The sequence below is a fragment of the Crotalus tigris genome, unplaced genomic scaffold (genome assembly GCF_016545835.1).
Source record: "Crotalus tigris isolate CLP2741 ecotype Arizona unplaced genomic scaffold, ASM1654583v1 scf7180000017694.5664430, whole genome shotgun sequence".
In the NCBI taxonomy this organism is placed as follows: Eukaryota; Metazoa; Chordata; class Lepidosauria; order Squamata; family Viperidae; genus Crotalus; species Crotalus tigris.
Window position 1 is genome coordinate 393,294 of NW_024096572.1, and position 19,642 is coordinate 412,935.

General features: G+C 36.6%; 1 protein-coding gene across 1 annotated transcript in view; it reads right to left on the reverse strand.

The window, feature by feature from the left end:
* Positions 1-1,839: 1,839 nt before the first annotated feature.
* The window catches only part of PAH (phenylalanine hydroxylase), a 39,179-nt gene continuing 21,376 nt past the window's right edge, over positions 1,840-19,642 (reverse strand). Inside the window, exons 5-13 of the mRNA XM_039338189.1 lie at positions 16,240-16,307; positions 9,267-9,463; positions 8,944-9,079; positions 8,426-8,495; positions 6,909-6,965; positions 6,309-6,404; positions 4,509-4,642; positions 3,952-4,067; positions 1,840-3,146 (exon numbers count right to left, since the gene is read on the reverse strand). Coding sequence (XP_039194123.1) covers positions 3,103-3,146; positions 3,952-4,067; positions 4,509-4,642; positions 6,309-6,404; positions 6,909-6,965; positions 8,426-8,495; positions 8,944-9,079; positions 9,267-9,463; positions 16,240-16,307 — 918 coding nt within the window. The 3' untranslated portion in view covers positions 1,840-3,102. The remainder of the gene's footprint in view (positions 3,147-3,951; positions 4,068-4,508; positions 4,643-6,308; positions 6,405-6,908; positions 6,966-8,425; positions 8,496-8,943; positions 9,080-9,266; positions 9,464-16,239; positions 16,308-19,642) is intronic.

Below are 19,642 nucleotides of genomic sequence, written 5' to 3' on the forward strand. Positions count from 1 at the left end.
AGCGCCAATGTGAGGCCGACTGGGGATGATGGGAGAGGACTCCAGCACATCTGGAAGGTAGCAGGCTGGGGAAGTGTTTGACACGTGATCTATCCCACTGTCAGTAATCGACCCTCGGAAACAGTAACTCTCGCCCTCAAACTGGTTTGACAATGACTTTTGAGGTTCTTGCATTGTGGTGTAATGCTGGGGTGTTTTTCGGCTTATGTATCAAGTCTGCCCATTTTTTAACTGACTGCTAGCTGCTTTGAGAATCATGTGTGTTCAGAGACGCTTAGAAATGACTCCGCTCCCCCACCCACCCCCCAAAAAAGGCTAGACAGAATATTCGATAGCAGCCTTCAGACCGCTTAGGCTCAGAACATTTAAAAAGCTTTACTCTAGCTGTGTGAATATTACTCCTTTTTTTCACTTCTGCTCCGATCCAAGAGGGATGCTGTTGGCTGTCAGCTAAATTGATCTGCAGTAGTGGATAAGAAGCCCATTCATTCAGTCGCATTCGCACCGCACACTGGGCTTGCCTGGAATTGGACTGTATGTAGTTCCGACGTTGTAGGGAAACCTACAGTAGCTATTGTTATTTGATATTCTGTGATTCAGAGCATCATATATTTTATTTGAACAAGCTGATAGTAGGAACTCAGCAGTTGTGCTTCTTTGTCGGGGTTTATGGTTAAAGGTGACATTTAAGTATGGTTCTTCAGTTTACTTGGCAGGAATTCCACGGAATTCAGTGGAATTTACCCCAAGGCAGATGGTGGCATCGGGGGAAGCAACCTCGCTCAAAAGGCTCTGAGGAAGATTTGCAGCGTAAAATAATTTGAATTTAGTATCAAGCACATTCTGTCAAATTAAAAAAGAAACCAGACGTTTTTGATTTTCTGTCAAAGACATGTACAAGTTGTATTATTGAGGGTACCTTAAAATCTGTTGAATTAATAGGCTCCCTAATAAATTTGATCCTTCTCTAAACTACTCTCAGTCCCTGCCGTTTTAAAAAAGCCTTCGTCTGTTCTTTACATGGAAAGGGACAAACTGGGTGAAATATGCCCAGTTCCTTGATATTGTCTTGGCAAATGCAGAATTGCCACATTGCACGAATAGAATCTTGCTTGAAACCTTTCAAGGAATAAACTCTTAAATGCAAACAACACCTGCACGATTTTTGCAAAACCTATGAACCCACGACCCAGACTCCAAACATGTGTTTAAGGTTCTGAAGAGCCCCCTTACAAGAATTTAAGGTCCCGTTGCTCGAGATTGAAACACTGCAATACCAATTCAAAGCGGTTGGACACCATTTCATCCTTTACCCCTATATGGGCAATCGCAAATTCGTAGAGGTACCACGGTGCTGTCCTCGGTGCTGAAAAAATGCTCGTTGACAGAGGAATCCACACCAGTGGATTAAATTGATATAGTTCTCTCTGATTTGTTTCTCCAATTAGTTTTCATTTAAGAGGCGATAAATGAGCTTGTGTGTCTCTATATATCATTATGAAGCACAATTTCTGCAAGATAGTACAGAAGTCTGTTTTTGAGGATGGCTGCTCATTATTTTTCTTTGGTTATTAAACCCTTGATTTGAATGCAATTTAATTTAAATTTGAATGCAATATAATGTAAACTGTAATATTTAATAATGTATTTAATGTGTCATGATTTTTTTTAAAAGTTGGCATATATTAACTATTTTATGGGAAAGAGAAATGTTATTTCTAAAAGTATTTTAGAAGGAAAATATTTTGTTAAAATATTGTTTTGTTTGAAAATATAAATATAAGTCAATTGTAATTAATACATTAATTTTAGACAATAACTATTATGAAAACCATTAGGTTCCATGCACAAAAATAGCAAATGTATTTATTTGAAATAATTATATATTTTAAATATTGGTTTAAGAAAAATATGATTGACATTTTGGTAATATTTTCTACAAATTAGCCAGCAAAGAAGAACTTAAATGTAAGTATATTTGTTTAAAATGTTTAGCTTTACATTAGCTAGTATTTGAATCATTTGAATAAGGGTATCAATGTATACTCTTTTTCAGAAGATAAATGTAAATAATCCATATACATTTAAAGATAGCACTAAAAATTGGATTTTTCCCTGTAAAAAAATGAATTTGCCAACATATGCAGCACAGAAATATTCTGCACTGTAATGGTTCTACCAGCAAAAATACATCAATAGAATGTGTAAAATTGGACAGAGTTGTAGGTAGGACATGAGTAGTGAAGAAAAAATATTTGCACAGCATGCTGGACTTTTGCATGTCACAATTATCTCTTTCCCCATAGTTTACCTATGGAACTTTACAACAATCCCAGTTGATCAATTTAAAATATTTATCTTTAACCTATTGGACATTATTATACAATAATATATGATACCTAACATCAACATAATCTTGATATCTAATCCATAGATAATTAGCAGTGTGAGAAAGTAAAAGTAAAATTAATAAAGACTTTCATGGTTCAAGTGTAGCTTCTTGAATTTTTTCCAGAGATGTATTGGAATTTTAAAAAAATGTGTGGAGGGATGTTTTCTGAAACCTTGACCATATGCAATCATTTTCAGTTTCACTCTTTCTTATGTCATTTCTTCTCCTACACAAACTTTTATCACCTTCCATAACATTTTCAGAGAGTTACCCTGTTAACAGAGTCTTGATAAGCTTCACAATGTGATATTGGATTGGAAAGAATAAAAGCACTTGATTAAATGCACTTCAAAAATGTATAGCTCTTATATAAAAGATGAATTGAATATGCTTATCTTTTCTACTATTTTCCTACATTTTGCCTTTTCAATTATATAAGGTGCATTGGTTTATACCAGGCCTTACTGTAACAATATAAACACTTAGCATATAGAAATCATATCTGAAAGACCTACTTAAAGAGTTATTTATATTAATTTTGTAGAGACTTATATGATCATATCAAAAACTGGAGAGGGATTTGTCTATAGATATATATAAACATATTATATATTAGATTTTGTTACTTTTCTGCATTATATGTTAATTATGGGCAAATTAACTTCATTAAAAGAAAGAAAAGAAGGAAGGTGAGCTGGGAAGTATCTCTTTCACTTTATCTTCTGGAGAGCATTGCAAAGAAGTTCCATTTCATCTGCAAAGACATCAAGAAAATAAAAGTTTTACTTTGTTCTATATGTATTACATTTGAATTTTCTTCATGGAGTACAAGGCAGTGCATATGGAATTATTCCTAGTTTACCCTGTCAGTAGAGATAATGATGCAGAGATTACTGGGCAAGCAAAAGAAAACAAATAATACAAACTTATTGCCATAGGCAGAATGCAAGGCAACTCACATATATGCTGACAATATATGTGTTTGGAGGAAAAATATTGCATGACTTATGAAAAAAAAAACCAATGAGGTGATCAACTGTGCTACAACTGTAAATTTATTGTCTATAGATTCCATACAACATAGAAGCTCCCACTCATACAATAATCTTTTTGTGCACAACCATTAATAAACACTTTTTCAGTTTTTCAGATCTTTAATAGGAAACTATTAAAAAGACGTTGTTGAGGCTGATAAACAGCAGAAATGCATATGGTGCATAAACAAAACTACATTCATTATGAAACTCCTCTGAATTCCAGGAGAGAATGAATACAACTGTCACCACAATCTAATCACAAAATGGTTTATTTTAAATATGCTACTAGAATTGGAATTTTAAAAAATCTGTTTTTAATTTATCATGAATGTGAAAATCATGATACTTGATTCCACCTAACTCATATAGGGCTTTGAAATTTAAAAATGCACTGGAAATCAAATATCCATTTCTTTGTACATAAGGAATTATTAGTTGAATAAAATGAAAAGCAAAGCACACATATAAAAGATTCTTGTCATCCGAATAAAGCCATCCAAAGTTCTGAATTTAAATACTTACTGCTAATGGCATCAGATAAATTCTTTAATTGCTTGATATTGTCCAAAACTTCAATTCTTTCAGTATATGGATTGTAGCGGACTGAAAATGGCCGTGAAATCATTGAGGCATATTTTCTGTAAAATGCAGAGCAAACATTTAAAGATAGCCATATGTTCAATTTTTGGGTGAAATGTCATTCTTTACAGCTGGGAACTGTAAATTTTATGATTTGTTTGAAATGTAAAGAGGAGCAATAAAACTGAGATCTTGTACAATAAATAAAAACTATAATGCATGTCTTAGAGGTGGAGTGCAAGCTATGCCTTTCATTTGATAAGGGGACAAAATAGAGACTTTTTTTTTCTCTTTCATGTATTTCCTGCAGTCTCAATTTCTCAGTCTTCTTTTGTGTATCCCTTGGTCCAACTTCTCTGGGTTATCATTTATATCACAGGTGACCTTTTATTAATAACTTTATAACACCTCTTTCAAATTGAAGATTGCTACAGTAGCTGGCAGTAAACCTATGGAACTGATACCATGAAACCACTTGCAATAATCTAAGCAGATCCTACCTTAACTTTTGTTTTGCATCTTCAAAACTTTCAGCTACGTAGTAAACGGGCTGGAATTCAGTAACTGGATATTTTTGGATTGCAGTCTTTTCCAAGATGAGAGGTTCAGTGACAGGTTTATCTGACAGAGCATACTAAAGAAAAAGGACAGAAGAGGTTTTTTTTTATCTTAAATAGAAATTATTGTTGCTGCCACAATTTAAGCTTAGTAAGTTCTAAAAATCCTTTCCAGTACTGAATAGGAAAGGGGAGTGTCACTGTATTGTAGTCAAGTATACAGAGAGATGTCTTAGGAGTGTAGAAATGCAAATTAAATTAGAGAGGCAAAATATCAAGGAAAACAAACAAAAAATCTGGCTGAGAGCTTAGCATCCTCATAACTCGGATTTCAGAAAAAATATTGGGGGAAAAAGGAAACATGTGGCCATGATGGAATGTCTTTACAGAAGGGAATTATGTGATGGCAACTCAAAACTGGGATATTCCATTTAGAAGAATGATTACATTCCATTTTTTATTGCAGTACTGTGTTACATATTAATTAACAAGGGTGATAGATTTATTGATGCCTTCATGGACTAAAAGAAGATCCTCTATCTTACAACAGCAGTCTTTAACATGTCAGCCTCCAGATGGTATGGAATAAAACCCCCATTGTGGTTAGAATTAGCAAAATATTGGACAAACTGACTGATAATAATGAAGACTGCAGTACAATACTTCTGAAGGCACCAGTTCAGGAGCTCTACCCAAAATTCATATCATTTCTGGCCAGTCCTTTCCAACGACCAGCATAACCACAAAGGAATCCCTTCAATTCAATAAGACTGAGATGGACCTTCCTAGAATAGGTAACAACATAGTTTCACAATTTAGCATGTCCTAATTTTTTCCATTTTTCTAACAGGTCTATGGGAAAGATATCAATCTCATTTCTACTCACAAAAAGAAAAATACAAGATGGCCTCACAGATTAAAAACCTAGCCCAAAAAATACATATGGAAATGAACTTTGAACCCACCCGGGTTCTTTTATCAAATTTATTTTAGGCACATCACCATGCTTTTCTCTTTCACATGAACCCAATAGTCCATAAATAGCACACTGATATTATTTTTGAAGAGCCATAGTTTATTGATTGATTGATTGAATCAGTGTATACTACCACCCATCTTGCAGATGTCACTCACACCTTTGTTTTTTTTCTTTTAATTTTAAAAGAATTGGAGAAGATTTGTGCAGCATGATATCTTTTTTTCTCTAGAAGGCATTCGGGAAAGGAGGAAGAGGGAGCAGGATATGATCTCTATTTAATTATTTTTTATAAGATAACATGTCACCATGAATTTGGGACTCTCCATACTGAGAGCATGAGGGTGCTGCCAGGGTTGAAGTTTCAAGCACAGAATGAGCACCTTCCATACTGAGGGTGCTCACTCTGTGCTTGATCCTTCAACCCTGGGAGCAGCAACTTAATGCTCAGAATGAAAGTGGGCTTCCATGGTGATGGATAGCCTGTTTTGGAACATTCCTTTGCTCCAAGATGGAAAGTAAAGATGTGGTTTGCACAGTGATGTCACAGTGACTTTTTTTTTCCAGGAAGCAGAATAGCGTTAAATTTGAAAATTTGGAGAATAAGGATTTCAAGGAACAAGAAGACAATAAGAAAAACCAGAAAAAAAGCTACCACATTTAAGCTAGATTGCATTTGAAACAAAGCTATATAAACATCACTATGCCAAAATTTTACTTTGCAGAAAGGTTCAGCAACTTCATTTGCAAAAATCATGAATTCATACTTGCAGTTCACCATATGATGACAAGAGTCCAGCACCGTAGGCCTTAATTGCGTTGCCTTCTTTACAGAGGCCAAATTCCACAGTGAACCAGTAAACCTGATGTAAAATAAGGTGTAGAGATTATTGTTACCGTGGCCTACAGAATTTCAGATGATGCTGAAATAGGGCTATGAAATAAATGAAAGAAACAGAATCAGTCATATAAAGGAAAATTTCGTTTTATGAATAGTTCATCAATGGATACTTTCTTGATGATTCTATTATCAATGAATAATGATTAGTTGTTTATTTGGGTAGAATTCTGACTCTCTCTGCATATAATTAACCTTCAAAATGCTATTTGTTTCACCTGTACATAAAATGCCAATGCATTAATGGTTATAATCTTTTGGGAAATATTTCAAGCTTATAAAAGTACTACACTAGTTAATGAATTTTTAATGGTTAGCTACATTAATATAATGTACTTATCATGTAAAAATGAATTATTTTTCAAAGGAGAGTTTCAAGATAATTCTGAAACCAACCAGCCAATTAACCAATTAATTCCATATTAACTGCAGGATGTGACTGAAGCCATTATCAGAATTGAACACTGACCGTTGCAAGTTTCTCAATATAATCATCTGGAGCTCCTAGAGAAGCCAACCCAATCTCCTGTAAAAGCAAAACATTTTCAGTTTCTTATTTTTATTATCATCTACACACATCCCTGCACACACACATACACACACAACTTTTTTAATCTGAAAAATGAAATAAAAGGGAGATAAATTATCAATAAAAATATTTCTCTTTTCTATTTGTAAATTGCATTTCCTTCCAACATGGGAAATTACAGATATAGTTATGTATGTACCTTGTAGAGGAAAAAAAATGCATCTATGCAACATGCACATAAGTTGCAAAATTGGGTGCAACTCACTTAACAACCACCTTGCTTAGCAACAGAAATTATGGTCCCAGTTGTGATTGTAAGTTGAGGACTACCTGTATAGGAATGCAGCTTTACTGATAAAACTGAACTTGAAGGTGAAGGTTCGTTCTCTGAACTTGTGGGCTGGTTTCTGAACATTTCATTACCAGGCTAGATAACATTTTCAGCAGAGTTTAGGGGATGGCAGTGTTGGTGTTCTTCTGCTTATAAGGGCTTTGTGTGGTTAGTAGATCTTGTGATGGGTCAGGTGTGGGTGTGTCAAGTGAGGATCTTGTGATGGGACAGATGTTGAGTCATCAGTGGGAATCTTGTGATGGGTCTTGTGAAGGGGAGGTTACATCAGGTGAGGCTCATCCTACACCCGAGCTACAGATATTCACCACTATTGCAAAACTGAACTTTCTGTCCCAGTATTGGTGTTGCTAGTATTTCAATATTTTTATTTAATGTAGTTATTTAAATTTACTGACTACCCAAGTCTGATGGGCTCCACATGATATAAAAAAACTAGAAGAAAACATAAAAATAACTAAAAACATTAAATCAAATAGGGAACCCAGACTAAAACAACAGAATCAACAGAGCAGAGCAAAGCAAAACAAAGCAAAACAAAACAGGGCCTTAGACAAATAATAAGCATCAACCTCGGGCCTGGGACCAAAATCAAGTTTTCAAATCTTTCTGGATCCCTTGGAGAAATAATGGTGACATGGTTCCGAAAGAAAGCAGATTTTCAAAGAATTTTGAGGCTTATTCCTCTAAAAGAATCTTTTATTATTCTGCATAGCTTCGGCACTAACAAAGTTAAGCCAGAAACTGAATCCTCCCTTCCCCAAGCATCTGTAACAAAGCATAACTCACTCCTTCATTTTACAGTCATCAATCACATTCTCCAATTAATGTGAAGTGTGAGGTGCCCCTCCCGTTGCAGCTAAGCTGACCTTGGCCACACTGTGCCCAGACATTGTTATGGTTAACTTGCATACTTTCCCATCCCTTAGACTACTACTATCTGCCTTAACTCTAGAAATGCTATACGGGCTAAATAAAACAGGTTTGCTTCTTCATATATGGCAAGCAAGAACATCCGATGTTAGCAGTCTTGACAAATGGATTCTCTCCTGCCTGAGTGAACTTCCTGCTGGTCAACTATCAACATTAAAATTTAGCTTTTACTTACTTGAGAAAACTGAGCAAAACTGGGGTCAGCAAATAAAGGGACGTGTCCTAGGAGTTCATGGCAAACATCACTAAAAGAAAACATAAATCAGTATGAAAACTTTCTGATAGGATGTGTTTGTGAGAGGGAAGAATTCTTGCTAGGAGAAGCAGTGTCATTTGCTACACATGTTTTGGCCTTCTTTCAAGCTTAGCCAGCCAAAAGCATATATATATATATATATATATATATATATATATATATATATATATATATATATATGTATAGAATTAAGCCTTTCCTACCATGGCATCCTTCCCTTTTTTTCTTGTTCTCTGTTGTGCCAACTTATAGACTCATGATCTCTAAATAAAAACCAATCATCTCTGGAGAATATTCATGCATATTTTCTACAAATTGACTATAAAGTTATATGCACATTTCTATACTGTTTTGGTTCACTTCCCCTTTAATCATGCATAATATTCCAGGTTTCCAACTATAATACAACTGTATACTTTACAAGACCAAATACGTACGGTTCGGGTGTATACATTGGTTTTGATGAATGGCGAATATACTGTGTAGAGTGAAATACTCTAAAAGCCAAGCCACCCAAAAAATCTCGAGATGAAAGAAGACCAGCCACGGGCCGTAAACGAAATCCAGTACAGCCTTGAAAGAACAGAAAAGTTCTAGATTACCATGAGGCTGAAATCAGATTTAGCTATGCTCTAAAGTTCAATTCAGCATTCTTATTCAAAAATCACTGAGTTACTTACTCCTAGTAACATATGGATAGAATTGCAGCCTGTCAGCTTCTGATACAGAAGTCACAGTTTTTCAACCATTGTTTACTTACTTTTCAAAAAGTTTGAGACATCTTCAAGCTGGGGGATGTTATCTTCTTGGTAGCCGCAGTATTTTTCCAGGAGTGGAAAAACATGGTTGTGTTCATAGCAAGCATGTGTAGGATAGAGAGTCTTCAGCTCCCTAAAGACTATCCCCCATGTCTTCTTCTCTTCCTCAGTGTAAGTCACCCTGGGTATAGGTTGTCCACTGAAAGGGAAGTCAACACAAAAAACTGATTGACCTCTAAGAAATACATTCCCATCTTATCAACATCAACACCAGAAATTCAACTCATTCAGTCCGATGTGATGTGGCAGATCTTTACAGATTAGGCAGGGAAAGTAATCATTACGATGAACTTTTTGCTACATACATGCATCCTTTGATTCTTCCCTTGTAGGTTTAAGCAACTTTATGCTAATATTCAACCACCACCACCCTGCCAAATATACAACTGCTTATAGATCAAATAGAAATAAGGCACCTCAAAGGTTAATGTATGCTAAAATTCTCCTTACTAATAAACACCATATTCTGATTCAGATAGCCCACTTTGAGATAGTTTGATTACTGCTATGAGTTTATCATGTTTTTCACATATTAAACTTGTTGTGGAATAATTAGAGTCCTGATCGTTTTATTTCAGTCTGCTATGTCCATGTGAGGTTGTCTTATATTGGATCAAACTGATATTATGCTGATCTTGCAAATTCTGAAAAAAATTTCCACAAGGAAAAGGTTTCTTGTTAGGCTTATTATCAGATATTTAGTGGCTTTCTTCCACTGAGAAGCAGCAGAGGGTGTTACTACTAGGATTGCTGTTTTCTGCTAAGCCATCTTTCCATTTCTCTGAGGTTTCTGTAGCTGCCCAAATCCTTTCATTCTCCACTATTCAGTCAGAATGGAAGAAGCTTCTTGGATGAGAAGTGAAACATCTTCAGGAGGGGGAAAAAAGCCCAGTTGCCTTTTGAAAACGCACCTTTGGGGTAGTTTGGAAAACTTTCCAAACTAAAACAGGCTGATAGGATCTTCCATCAAGTTTGAAGAGAAGTGCAGAAAGTCAGGACAGATACAACTCTGAGATATAACTCTCCAAAGAGACAATTCTATAATAAAAGGCAGGGCATTCCTTGGCATCTTATAATGTAGCAAATCAAGATCATCGTGCTCCATCCATCAAAGTACTGTGGAAAAATCTTTCCTCCATTGAAATAAATTTTGAAAACAAATTCTCTTTCTTCAGAATGAATGAAAAACGGGAAAAAAATGTAACAGAATTTTTCAGCACAGCATTAGGTTGAATTATTTACCAATGACAGGGTTTTCTATTGCAATCTTCCCCAGTCTGATGCAGTTCTGAGAACTTCCAGAATTCCCAATCAGTTGGTAGATCAGGTAAATAGGTGCACAAAGCAACAATAGCAAATTCAACCCTAGTCTTATTATAAAAAGAACAGAAAGTGTTCTTTGCAACACTTTCTCTTTGCTCTTTGCAAAAGAGATGAACATACACACTTATCTCTTTTGCGCCATCAAGAGGATAGCATCAGGTTTAAAAAAAAGCTCAGAGCAAGCTGCTTTGTAATGAGGTCTTCCTTCTGATAGACTTTTTAAAAGCTGCAGCAAACAAGCAGAGCTCCACACAGTTGGGCTCTAATTCCTAAAATGCTTCAGCAAAAGACAATCTGGTATGACACAAGCAATTTAAATATTTAAGAAGATGCAGAAAAAGAAGATTATTGGTGGGGCAATATTGGAAGAAAAATTCTTTGTCTACTATGGAAGAATGGATACTTAAGGTGTCTAATTTAGCAGAAATGGCGAAAATCTCCACCTATTTGAAGGACCATTCACAAGAAAAATGTATTTCAGTCTGGAGAAGATGGATTGATTATATTCAAAAGAAATATGAGACTGAAAAGTACTATCTTGCTTATGAGTAGATTTTAGATTATTATTAATAGTTTAATATGGTTGAATTTATATTATTTTTAGTGTTATGGTTTAATTATATTATTATTTTTGTTTTTAATTAGTTAACATTTGTTTTGAAAAGGAGTTAAAGTATGTTATAGATTGATTGATAGCATAGTTGGGTAATGTTCGTTAGATTATGATTGCTTATTTGTTACCCTGTAATCAGCTCTGGGAAGTGGGGGAAGGGGAAGGGGTGGGAGGGGTTTGGGTTATATTGTATTAAATTTGTAAAACTTTTAATTAAAAAAAAGAAGATGATGTAGAAAAAGAGACAGTAAAGAACACTGCTAGGATCCCAGAAGATCTGATAGCTACTTTGTCCCTCATCCACGGTACTCTGTTATTTAGGATTAAATTACCTGAATTTGGGAAAACAAAAACACCTGTTGGGGATTAATTCTTAAGAAACATCACCACCATTCCCAACATCCTTACTTCTTACTATGTAGTAACAGTTTGGCCTAATTTCTCTCATGCTGTTCTTGCTTTGCCGCTTTAATGATCTGAGGTGAAATAATCTGATGTACATGTCAACTGACACTGAAAACCAGGCCCGTGTACAAAACAGCTGGCTTAACTAAACAATGCCTTCAATCTCTCCTGGCCTTAAAACTGGGGTGCTAAAAGTCAGCCCAGGTAATGGCTCAGCAGGAATGGCAGATCTGTCTCTTCCCTAAATATAGGTCCCCAACAGTCAGCCTGGCTCTGTCTTGAACCCAAAAGGAATCCTTTGACTTGCTCAACTTGTTGCCTTGACATTAAAACCAGGGCGGGCGGGCGGGGGGGGGGAGAATCGGCTGTTCAGAAAATAATTTTAAACATAGACAGGCGATTTATCTAAGCCTTTCTCTCATCCTGCCCCAAATCAAAGCTTTTTTTTTTCCAGCAATTGAATAGCACCGTGGCACCGTGGGGATAATAGGAGGGATTTCTAAAGTGGCAGCTCTTTGTCAGAAGACGAGTGAGACTCCCACCATTCCTTGTCCCTTCACTTCAGCCTGATCCTAGGGGCAGCCCCCCAATAACTGTGCAATTTTCTGTGTCTCTGCACCAGTCCTCCTTGATCTCTGGAGCCTTAAACATGATTTTGAATGAGATGGGGTGTGTGATGAAACTGCTTTGGTTTCTATAGCATTGACATTTCTCATTAATCCTTAGGCCACCTTCATGGGCCTAAGAAAAGAGGAGAGGTTTAAGGCTCTGTCAGACACCAATTTGAAAGCTGCTGAGATCAATAGATCAGGGCTCAGGGTGGCAGGTGAGAAGGAAAAAATGAAGAGACGGGGGTGTAAGTGTGGGCATACATAAAGAGGGGGGAACATAAAGATGAATGACCGAAGGTCTTAAAAATGAACCACACAACACCATCCTAAATTGCCCCTCCAGCTCCACAGATTGTCCTTGAAAGGACTATAATTTGATGCTCATAGCTCCTATTGTTTGCATGTTTATTGATTTCCTTTATACACATGCATGCAATAAATGCTACACCTTGCCTGATTACCCATTTATTTATTTATTTATTTATTTGAAGGAGCTCATCTGACATGCGTAGCTTGGCTTGTTTCATCTTCATAGCAACTTCAGGAAGTGGACTTGGTGGAAAAGAAAATTCACTCACTGGCTTTGTGACTTCATCTGAACCTATTAAAATGCCTATCGCTACAACTCTTTGCCATGAATCCATGCCAGCTCAATGATGTTTTAATGTATGGTTTTATCCATATATTACACCATAAACTATTCTTTATAAATCACAATGGCTAGATTCAGACAGGTTGACAAAGCAAAGCTACCCAAGCCCAAAGGGTCAACCACTGGCTCTAAAATCCACTTACTACACCCCAAATCTGAATTAGCAAAGTGTAGCATTTGTTTTCCCATAACATACTCTGCTGCCCATTCAAAAGAAGGGACCATTTCCTAGCTATTCATGGAGGTTTGGTTCCAACAACATGCAAAGACAAGGGCTGGGTTCCAACTACATATTTACCAAATCTGTTTCAGCCCCTTCTCCACAACCCCATTTCTTGAAACTGCTGGTATCAGCTTCTGTCTATATCAATGAATGCTATAAAAATCAAGCCTGTTTTTGTTAAAAAAAAATTCCCTGTTCTATCATTGAGGTTGAATTTGGATTCAAAATCCTTTTTTAATATATTTTGAATTGATCCTTGAAATCCTTTCTATCATGTTGTCAGTTTTGAAGCAGAAAACACTGATGCCCAAAACAAGAACTCCTTCAAATGAGGGCCTGGGAGAGGACTTCCCTCCTTCAGAAGGAAGGAAGGAAGGGAGGGAGGGAGGGAGGAGGGAAGGGAGGGAAGGGAAGGGAGATGGAAGGAAGGAAAGAAGGAAGGAAGGAAGAAAGAAGGAAGGAAGGAAGGGAAGGAAGGGAAGGGAGATGGAAGGAAGGAAGGAAAGGAAGGAAGGAAGGAAGGAAGGAAGGAAGGAAGGAAGGAAGGAAGGGAGGGAAGGAGGGAGGGAAGGAGGGAGGGAGGGAGGGAGGGAAGGAGGGGAGATGGGAGGAAGGAAAGAAGGAAGGAAGGAAGGAAGGGAGGGAGGGAGGGAGGGAGGGAGGGAAGGGAGATGGGAGGAAGGAAAGAAGGAAGGGAGGGAGGGAGGGAGGGAGGAAGGAAGGAAGGAAGGAAGGAAGGAAGGAAGGAAGGAAGGAAGGAAGGAAGGAAGGAAGGAGGCCAATCTCTGGCCATCCCATTCCCCATCCCTTTGATTTATTAGCTATTAAAGATTGGTTGCCTTATGAATTTAAAATGAGTCCTACTTGATATAGACAATAAATAAATGAATCTTCTATAGTTCAATACCTCAACATTTGCCTACCTATGTTTGGATAATTTTTAAAAAATTGTATATTGTTTTATCAATTTTGTTTTGTTTTACTTCCTTTGGCTTTTCTTTTGTTGTTCAGTAAATATAAGGGGATTATTGGTCTTTTTTTGTAAATAAATTCAGGAATGCAAATTTTGGTGTATTATGGGCAAAATATATTGGCAAAAGAAAGCTTAGGACCATATAGGTTGGAAACATGCGGATAGATCGATAGATGAGAGAGAGGGGGGGGGAAGACAGACAGACAGACAGACAAATAGACAGACACATATACATACATACATACATACATACATACATACATACATACATACATACATACGTCTGTACTTCCTAACCCTAACCCTAACTTCCTATTAGTTGCTAACAGGATTTAATTATCAAATTTCATCATGCATAAAATTACTCCTACGCTATCTCTTCAGTCCCGCAGTCTAGAAAATAGTGTGAAGACTAATCAGCTCATTGAACATTTTATCATGCAGCTGGAACAGTGACGACAGTCACGATTAGATCAAGAACACACGCAATGCATTATTTTAATCTTGCTCATAATCCTTGCTATAATGCAAATTATACACACTTCTTTCCTCTCCCCTGTTTAATGTGAAGTACATGAGACGCTATTTTATTTGGTGCCTGGTGCTTTGTAGTCGCCTCTGATGCTGCAGCACAATTAGATAACAAAGCTTTGTGGAGGCTGGAGCATGATCCTCATCTGAATGCCATTTATTACCAGAAGGCTATAATTGGGGGATAAGCACAGTCAGAGGAGGATCTAAGAACAGAGGAGGAAGAAAGCAAGCAGGAAAAAATAAATATTTTATGGAAAATTTGACTGGGGAAAAATTTTGTCTGATGGTCCATTTTATTTGGACTCTCAGTGAATTCAGGTGGGCCCCATATGAATGAATCTAGAATTCACATGAGACCTTCTACTTTCATTTGCTCTGGTTGGCCTTTTTTATTTAATTTGATTACAAACTATTTATTTAAACTTTTCCTCCTTCCATTCTCTTGATTTCAAAATGCCTAGATTTCCTCTCTGTTCAAAAGCTTCCAGGTCTGCTACTGATAATGCTACCAATGAAAATAAGATTTTTGTCCTTATTTGAGGATTCTTTTTGATAGACTGGATCTTAATTTAATTTAACATTCTAAAGCACAATTATCCAAAGGTAAAGAGATACACAGATGCTCTTAGGATTTTATGAATTTAAATTCAGCTGAACAACATGAGAAATGTTATGATGGTCAAGATAGTTCAACAATCAAATAAAAAACTTACAGGGAGAGTGAGATGATTCTTATTGGAGATCTTTGGCCAAAGATTCAGGAATAAAGCACTATGGACACTCCCAGGGCTTTTTTTCTCATAGAACGCCCAGAACGGAGTTCCGGCACCTTTTTGGGATGGAACCTTGTAGGGCAGGCAAGGCAGGTTGTATGACGTGTGTGAGTTCTGGCACTTTTTTTTTTTTTTTACAAAAAAAAGCACTGGACACTCCAGCTCTGGAAGACACTGATCTATTATTCTTTGAACATCTATAGACAGCTTGCCTGCTAGTAGTCTGGAGTTTGTTATTATTCTATTATTTCATGCTGCATCCAATCCAACCTGCTCTACCCAGAATAAATTCATTTCACTTTTCTTCTTCCTCCTTCAGGGCCATAATTTGCATCATCCCTCTCACTGACCAAATGACCAATGCCATTTCCACATCCTTCTCAGCCATGTGGTCAGTTCCTCAACATCTTCAATGAAGCAGTACTGTTGCAAAGAATAAACAGGGAAAAGCAAACCTTGATTTATAATGTGTCTAATATGCTCCTTATCACTTCTGGATACCATAATTCAAGATGCCCATTTCTCCAGTATGTTCTGCAGACTCAAACTTCTTTACTGATTACTAAATAAACATTCAGCTGACTTGTGGTCAAAGATGCAGAGGCCATTACTAAGGCAGTGAATGGTCCTGGACAGAAGATCGATGGTGAATGTGCCGATGCTGTTGTTGTGGGCCATCATCTGGACTCTGTGGTCAAATGTGGTCTGTAGACCACTGTTTGAAAATCACTGATCAAAAGGAGCACCTATTTTGTGCCAAAGAAGTTATTTTAGGAGGTAGTTTCTTCTTTCTAATCTGCATACTTACTGCCTATAGTTGTATGCTATGTCTGCAAATTCCTTTCTTCTGGCCCGGTAAACTGGATCTTTGAAACCCTAGAATCAGATAATAAAAAAGATTGATTTGTGAGTGTTTAAAAATGTAGGTACAATTTAACAAAAATGGATGTATTGCAAGTTGATTTAAGGCAAATCATGCTTTAGAAGGGAGTGGAGGAGTGAATGGTCAAGTTTCACCAAATGGTTCAAAGACCTGACCTAGGCAAGTTTAACAGAAATATGTAATAGTACAGCTTGGGAGAACATAGTTAGTTTAGATTGTTTTAAAAACACCAATACAGCTCCATCCTGTCCCCCATTGGAATAGCCTTCCTGAAGAGCACTGATTCACTGATTTGTATTGGTTTTAATCCTATGTTAGCAGCCCAGATAAGGCATTTGCAATTTCAGTGGCCCTATAAATTGAATTAAATAAATAATGAAGACATTTTTCATTATTTGTAATCACACAGCAGATTTGATTTATTTACTCTGCAAACTTAAATGGCTGCCCATCTTAATGAAATAACTCTGGGTGTTTAATAAGCATAAAAACAAAAACACTCATATAAAAACATTAGGGGGGAAAAAACCCAGTAAAAATGCTCATTAAGAAGTCTGTTAACCAAGAGAAAAGCAGAAATCTGGCTTAAGTATTGGTAGGTGCTAAAGCCTAGAGATGAGCTGGATTTTTAAAGTTTTCCAAAAGGCCACAAGAGCAGGATCAGGGACACCTTAAATTGGGAGGGAAGCTGTTCTGCAGGGCAGGCACCAGAAGAGATCCCAGATTATTTTGGCATTTATGGAAATACACCACTTCACTGTACTAGTATTCTAACCCTGGATTTTATAAGTCAAGAAATTATATACTTACTATAGACAAACGGTTGGAAAGAAAACGCCTACTTTTTAATTATTTAAAAATGAAAATAAAAACAGTTCATGTAAAATGACAACACATCATAATTAAATACAATAATGATTATGATGATGATGATAAATTGTATCAGAAGAGAGAAATACTGAGTGATAACTGTCAACCAGCCTGCCTCTTCTAGAGACCTGCTTTTCTTAGTAAACCCCAAACCCCAAAAAGACATTTTCAATGTCCAAAATAAGGCATCGGTTCCAGATACAAAATGGAAAGCAGTGCAGCTGTATTAAAAAATATCTTCATCCATAGCAGAATAGTATCAGGATCACAAGAAGTGATAGTATCACTCTATATTGCACTAATGACGGTTCTGTGACAATTTGCCATGGCCAACTCGCCGCAGGCAACTTGTTGTGGTCAACTTGCTGCAGGATAACTCGCTATAGGACAACTGCAGGACAACTACTGCAGGACAAGAGTTACACTAATATCAAAGAAATAGTGGAATAGAACCATTGAAGAAAGAATGCAAAAGGAGGGACAGAATGAAATGTGAATGGCAAAAATTAAAATATTTTTAAATTTATTTTAAATAATTAAATAGAATTGTTAAATTGTCCTGCAGAGAGTTGTCCAATGGCAAGTTGGCCATAGTGAGTTGTCCTGCAGGGAGTTGGCCATGGCGAGTTGGCTGCAATGAGTTGCCTGTGGCAAGTTGTCCCATTCCACTAATGAGGCCAATACCTGGAATATTTCATCCGTTCTATGATACAAAAAAGATGCTGAAACACCAGAAAGAATGCAGAGAAGGGCAACAAAGATGATAAGAGGTCTGGAGTCTGAACCGTAAGATGAACAGTTAAAGGAACTAGATAATGTCTAGTCTAAGAAAGAGAAGTCTTAGGGATAAAGATGATGGCTATCTTCCAGTACTTGAGTGGCTATCATAGAGATGAGGGGATTGACTTATTGTCCAAAGCGCCTGATGGTATGTCAAGAAGCTATGGAGGAAGCTCATTAAAGAGACATCCAACCTGGAACTAAGGAGGAATTTTCTGACAGTGAGAAGTATTAACAAATGGAACAGTTTACTTCCCAGACTTGTGGGTTCTCCATTGCTGGAGTTTTTAAAGAAAAGATTTGTCTGGGATGGGCAGGGGATGGGTTAGAAGACCTCCAAGGTCTCTTTCAGCCCTATGATTCTATGATACTTCTGTATTGTTAAACACTTGGGTGATGGCATCATGATAATAATTGTATACTAGGATCTGATAGCTTCACATATCCTACATAGGGCAGATTAATTCCCTAGGATGAAGCTAAGATCTAAGTAGGCTAAAGCAAAATTAATATATATAGTGAGGAAATTTCAGATAATATTTCCAGTTTGACTTATTATAAGCAATATCTAAGTATACCTTTGTTTCCCCATTCCAAACAAAACCAACAGCAAACCCTACAAGAAAAAGGCCACTGATGAACTGTTTCTAGCAGTTGGAATTGAGATGAGTCTTTCATTTGGATGCATTATCTTTTGTTAATAATTTCATCTTGCTTTTGGTTACTGTGCTTCTGTATCTATAATATTATTCACTTGTTCTTCAGTACAATGACCCCCCATTCACCTTATTTTGTTCTAGGACTCGACCAAATATTGTGTGTGCCAAATAATTATATGGGGTGCATCATTCATTTTAGATTAAACTAGTGAGCTAGTGAAAGAAAAATCACTCTTCCTCAATTAGTGTAATAGCAGTATTTTTTGCTGCACTCTGTATAATTTATTTACAAGTACCCAGCTTCAGTTAAATTAATAGTGATAATTACTGGCTAGGCTACATCTTCTGACATCAGAAGGATACAGAATGTTGTTTTCCTGATCAGTGGTAAGCAATTATGTGGTAATTCATCCAAAACTGTATTTGCTACACAACAGTGTATTGTATTGTGAACCTCTCCCTCTCTGTCTGTCTTTTTCTACTAGTGATTAGTAGAGAAAGGTCCCCTCCTAGCACCCAAAAAATGTTACTATCACCACAAGCTGATTGTTGCTTTAAATCCCCCCATATCTCTCCCTCTGTCTGCCCCCCCCCACCTCTCTCTCTTTATTTTGGATTTTTACTAGAATGCCAAAATACATAATTTATCAAAACTCTAAAAAACACTGGAACCAAATGTTTAGAATTTTAAAAAAGGAATTATTTAGAGGAAGAGTTAAAATGGAGAAGAAAAAAAGGCAAAATAAAGAAGATATCACATCTTTCAAGGAGATATAACAACTCTATGTGTTGCTTGTTGTCTACTGAGTATTTCCAAACAATATGCAAGATACTTTGCTGTAAAGGGAGCTTATTTGATCTCCCATTAAAATATTTCCTGCATTCAGAGCTTAATTAACATCACTTAATTATAGGAGCCTCAAGTCAATTAAAAATGCCCCTCATTGTTTTCACCCAATGAAGTGATAGCATAAATTCTGGTATCTAACTAATCAGATACACAAAAACTAGATCCACTA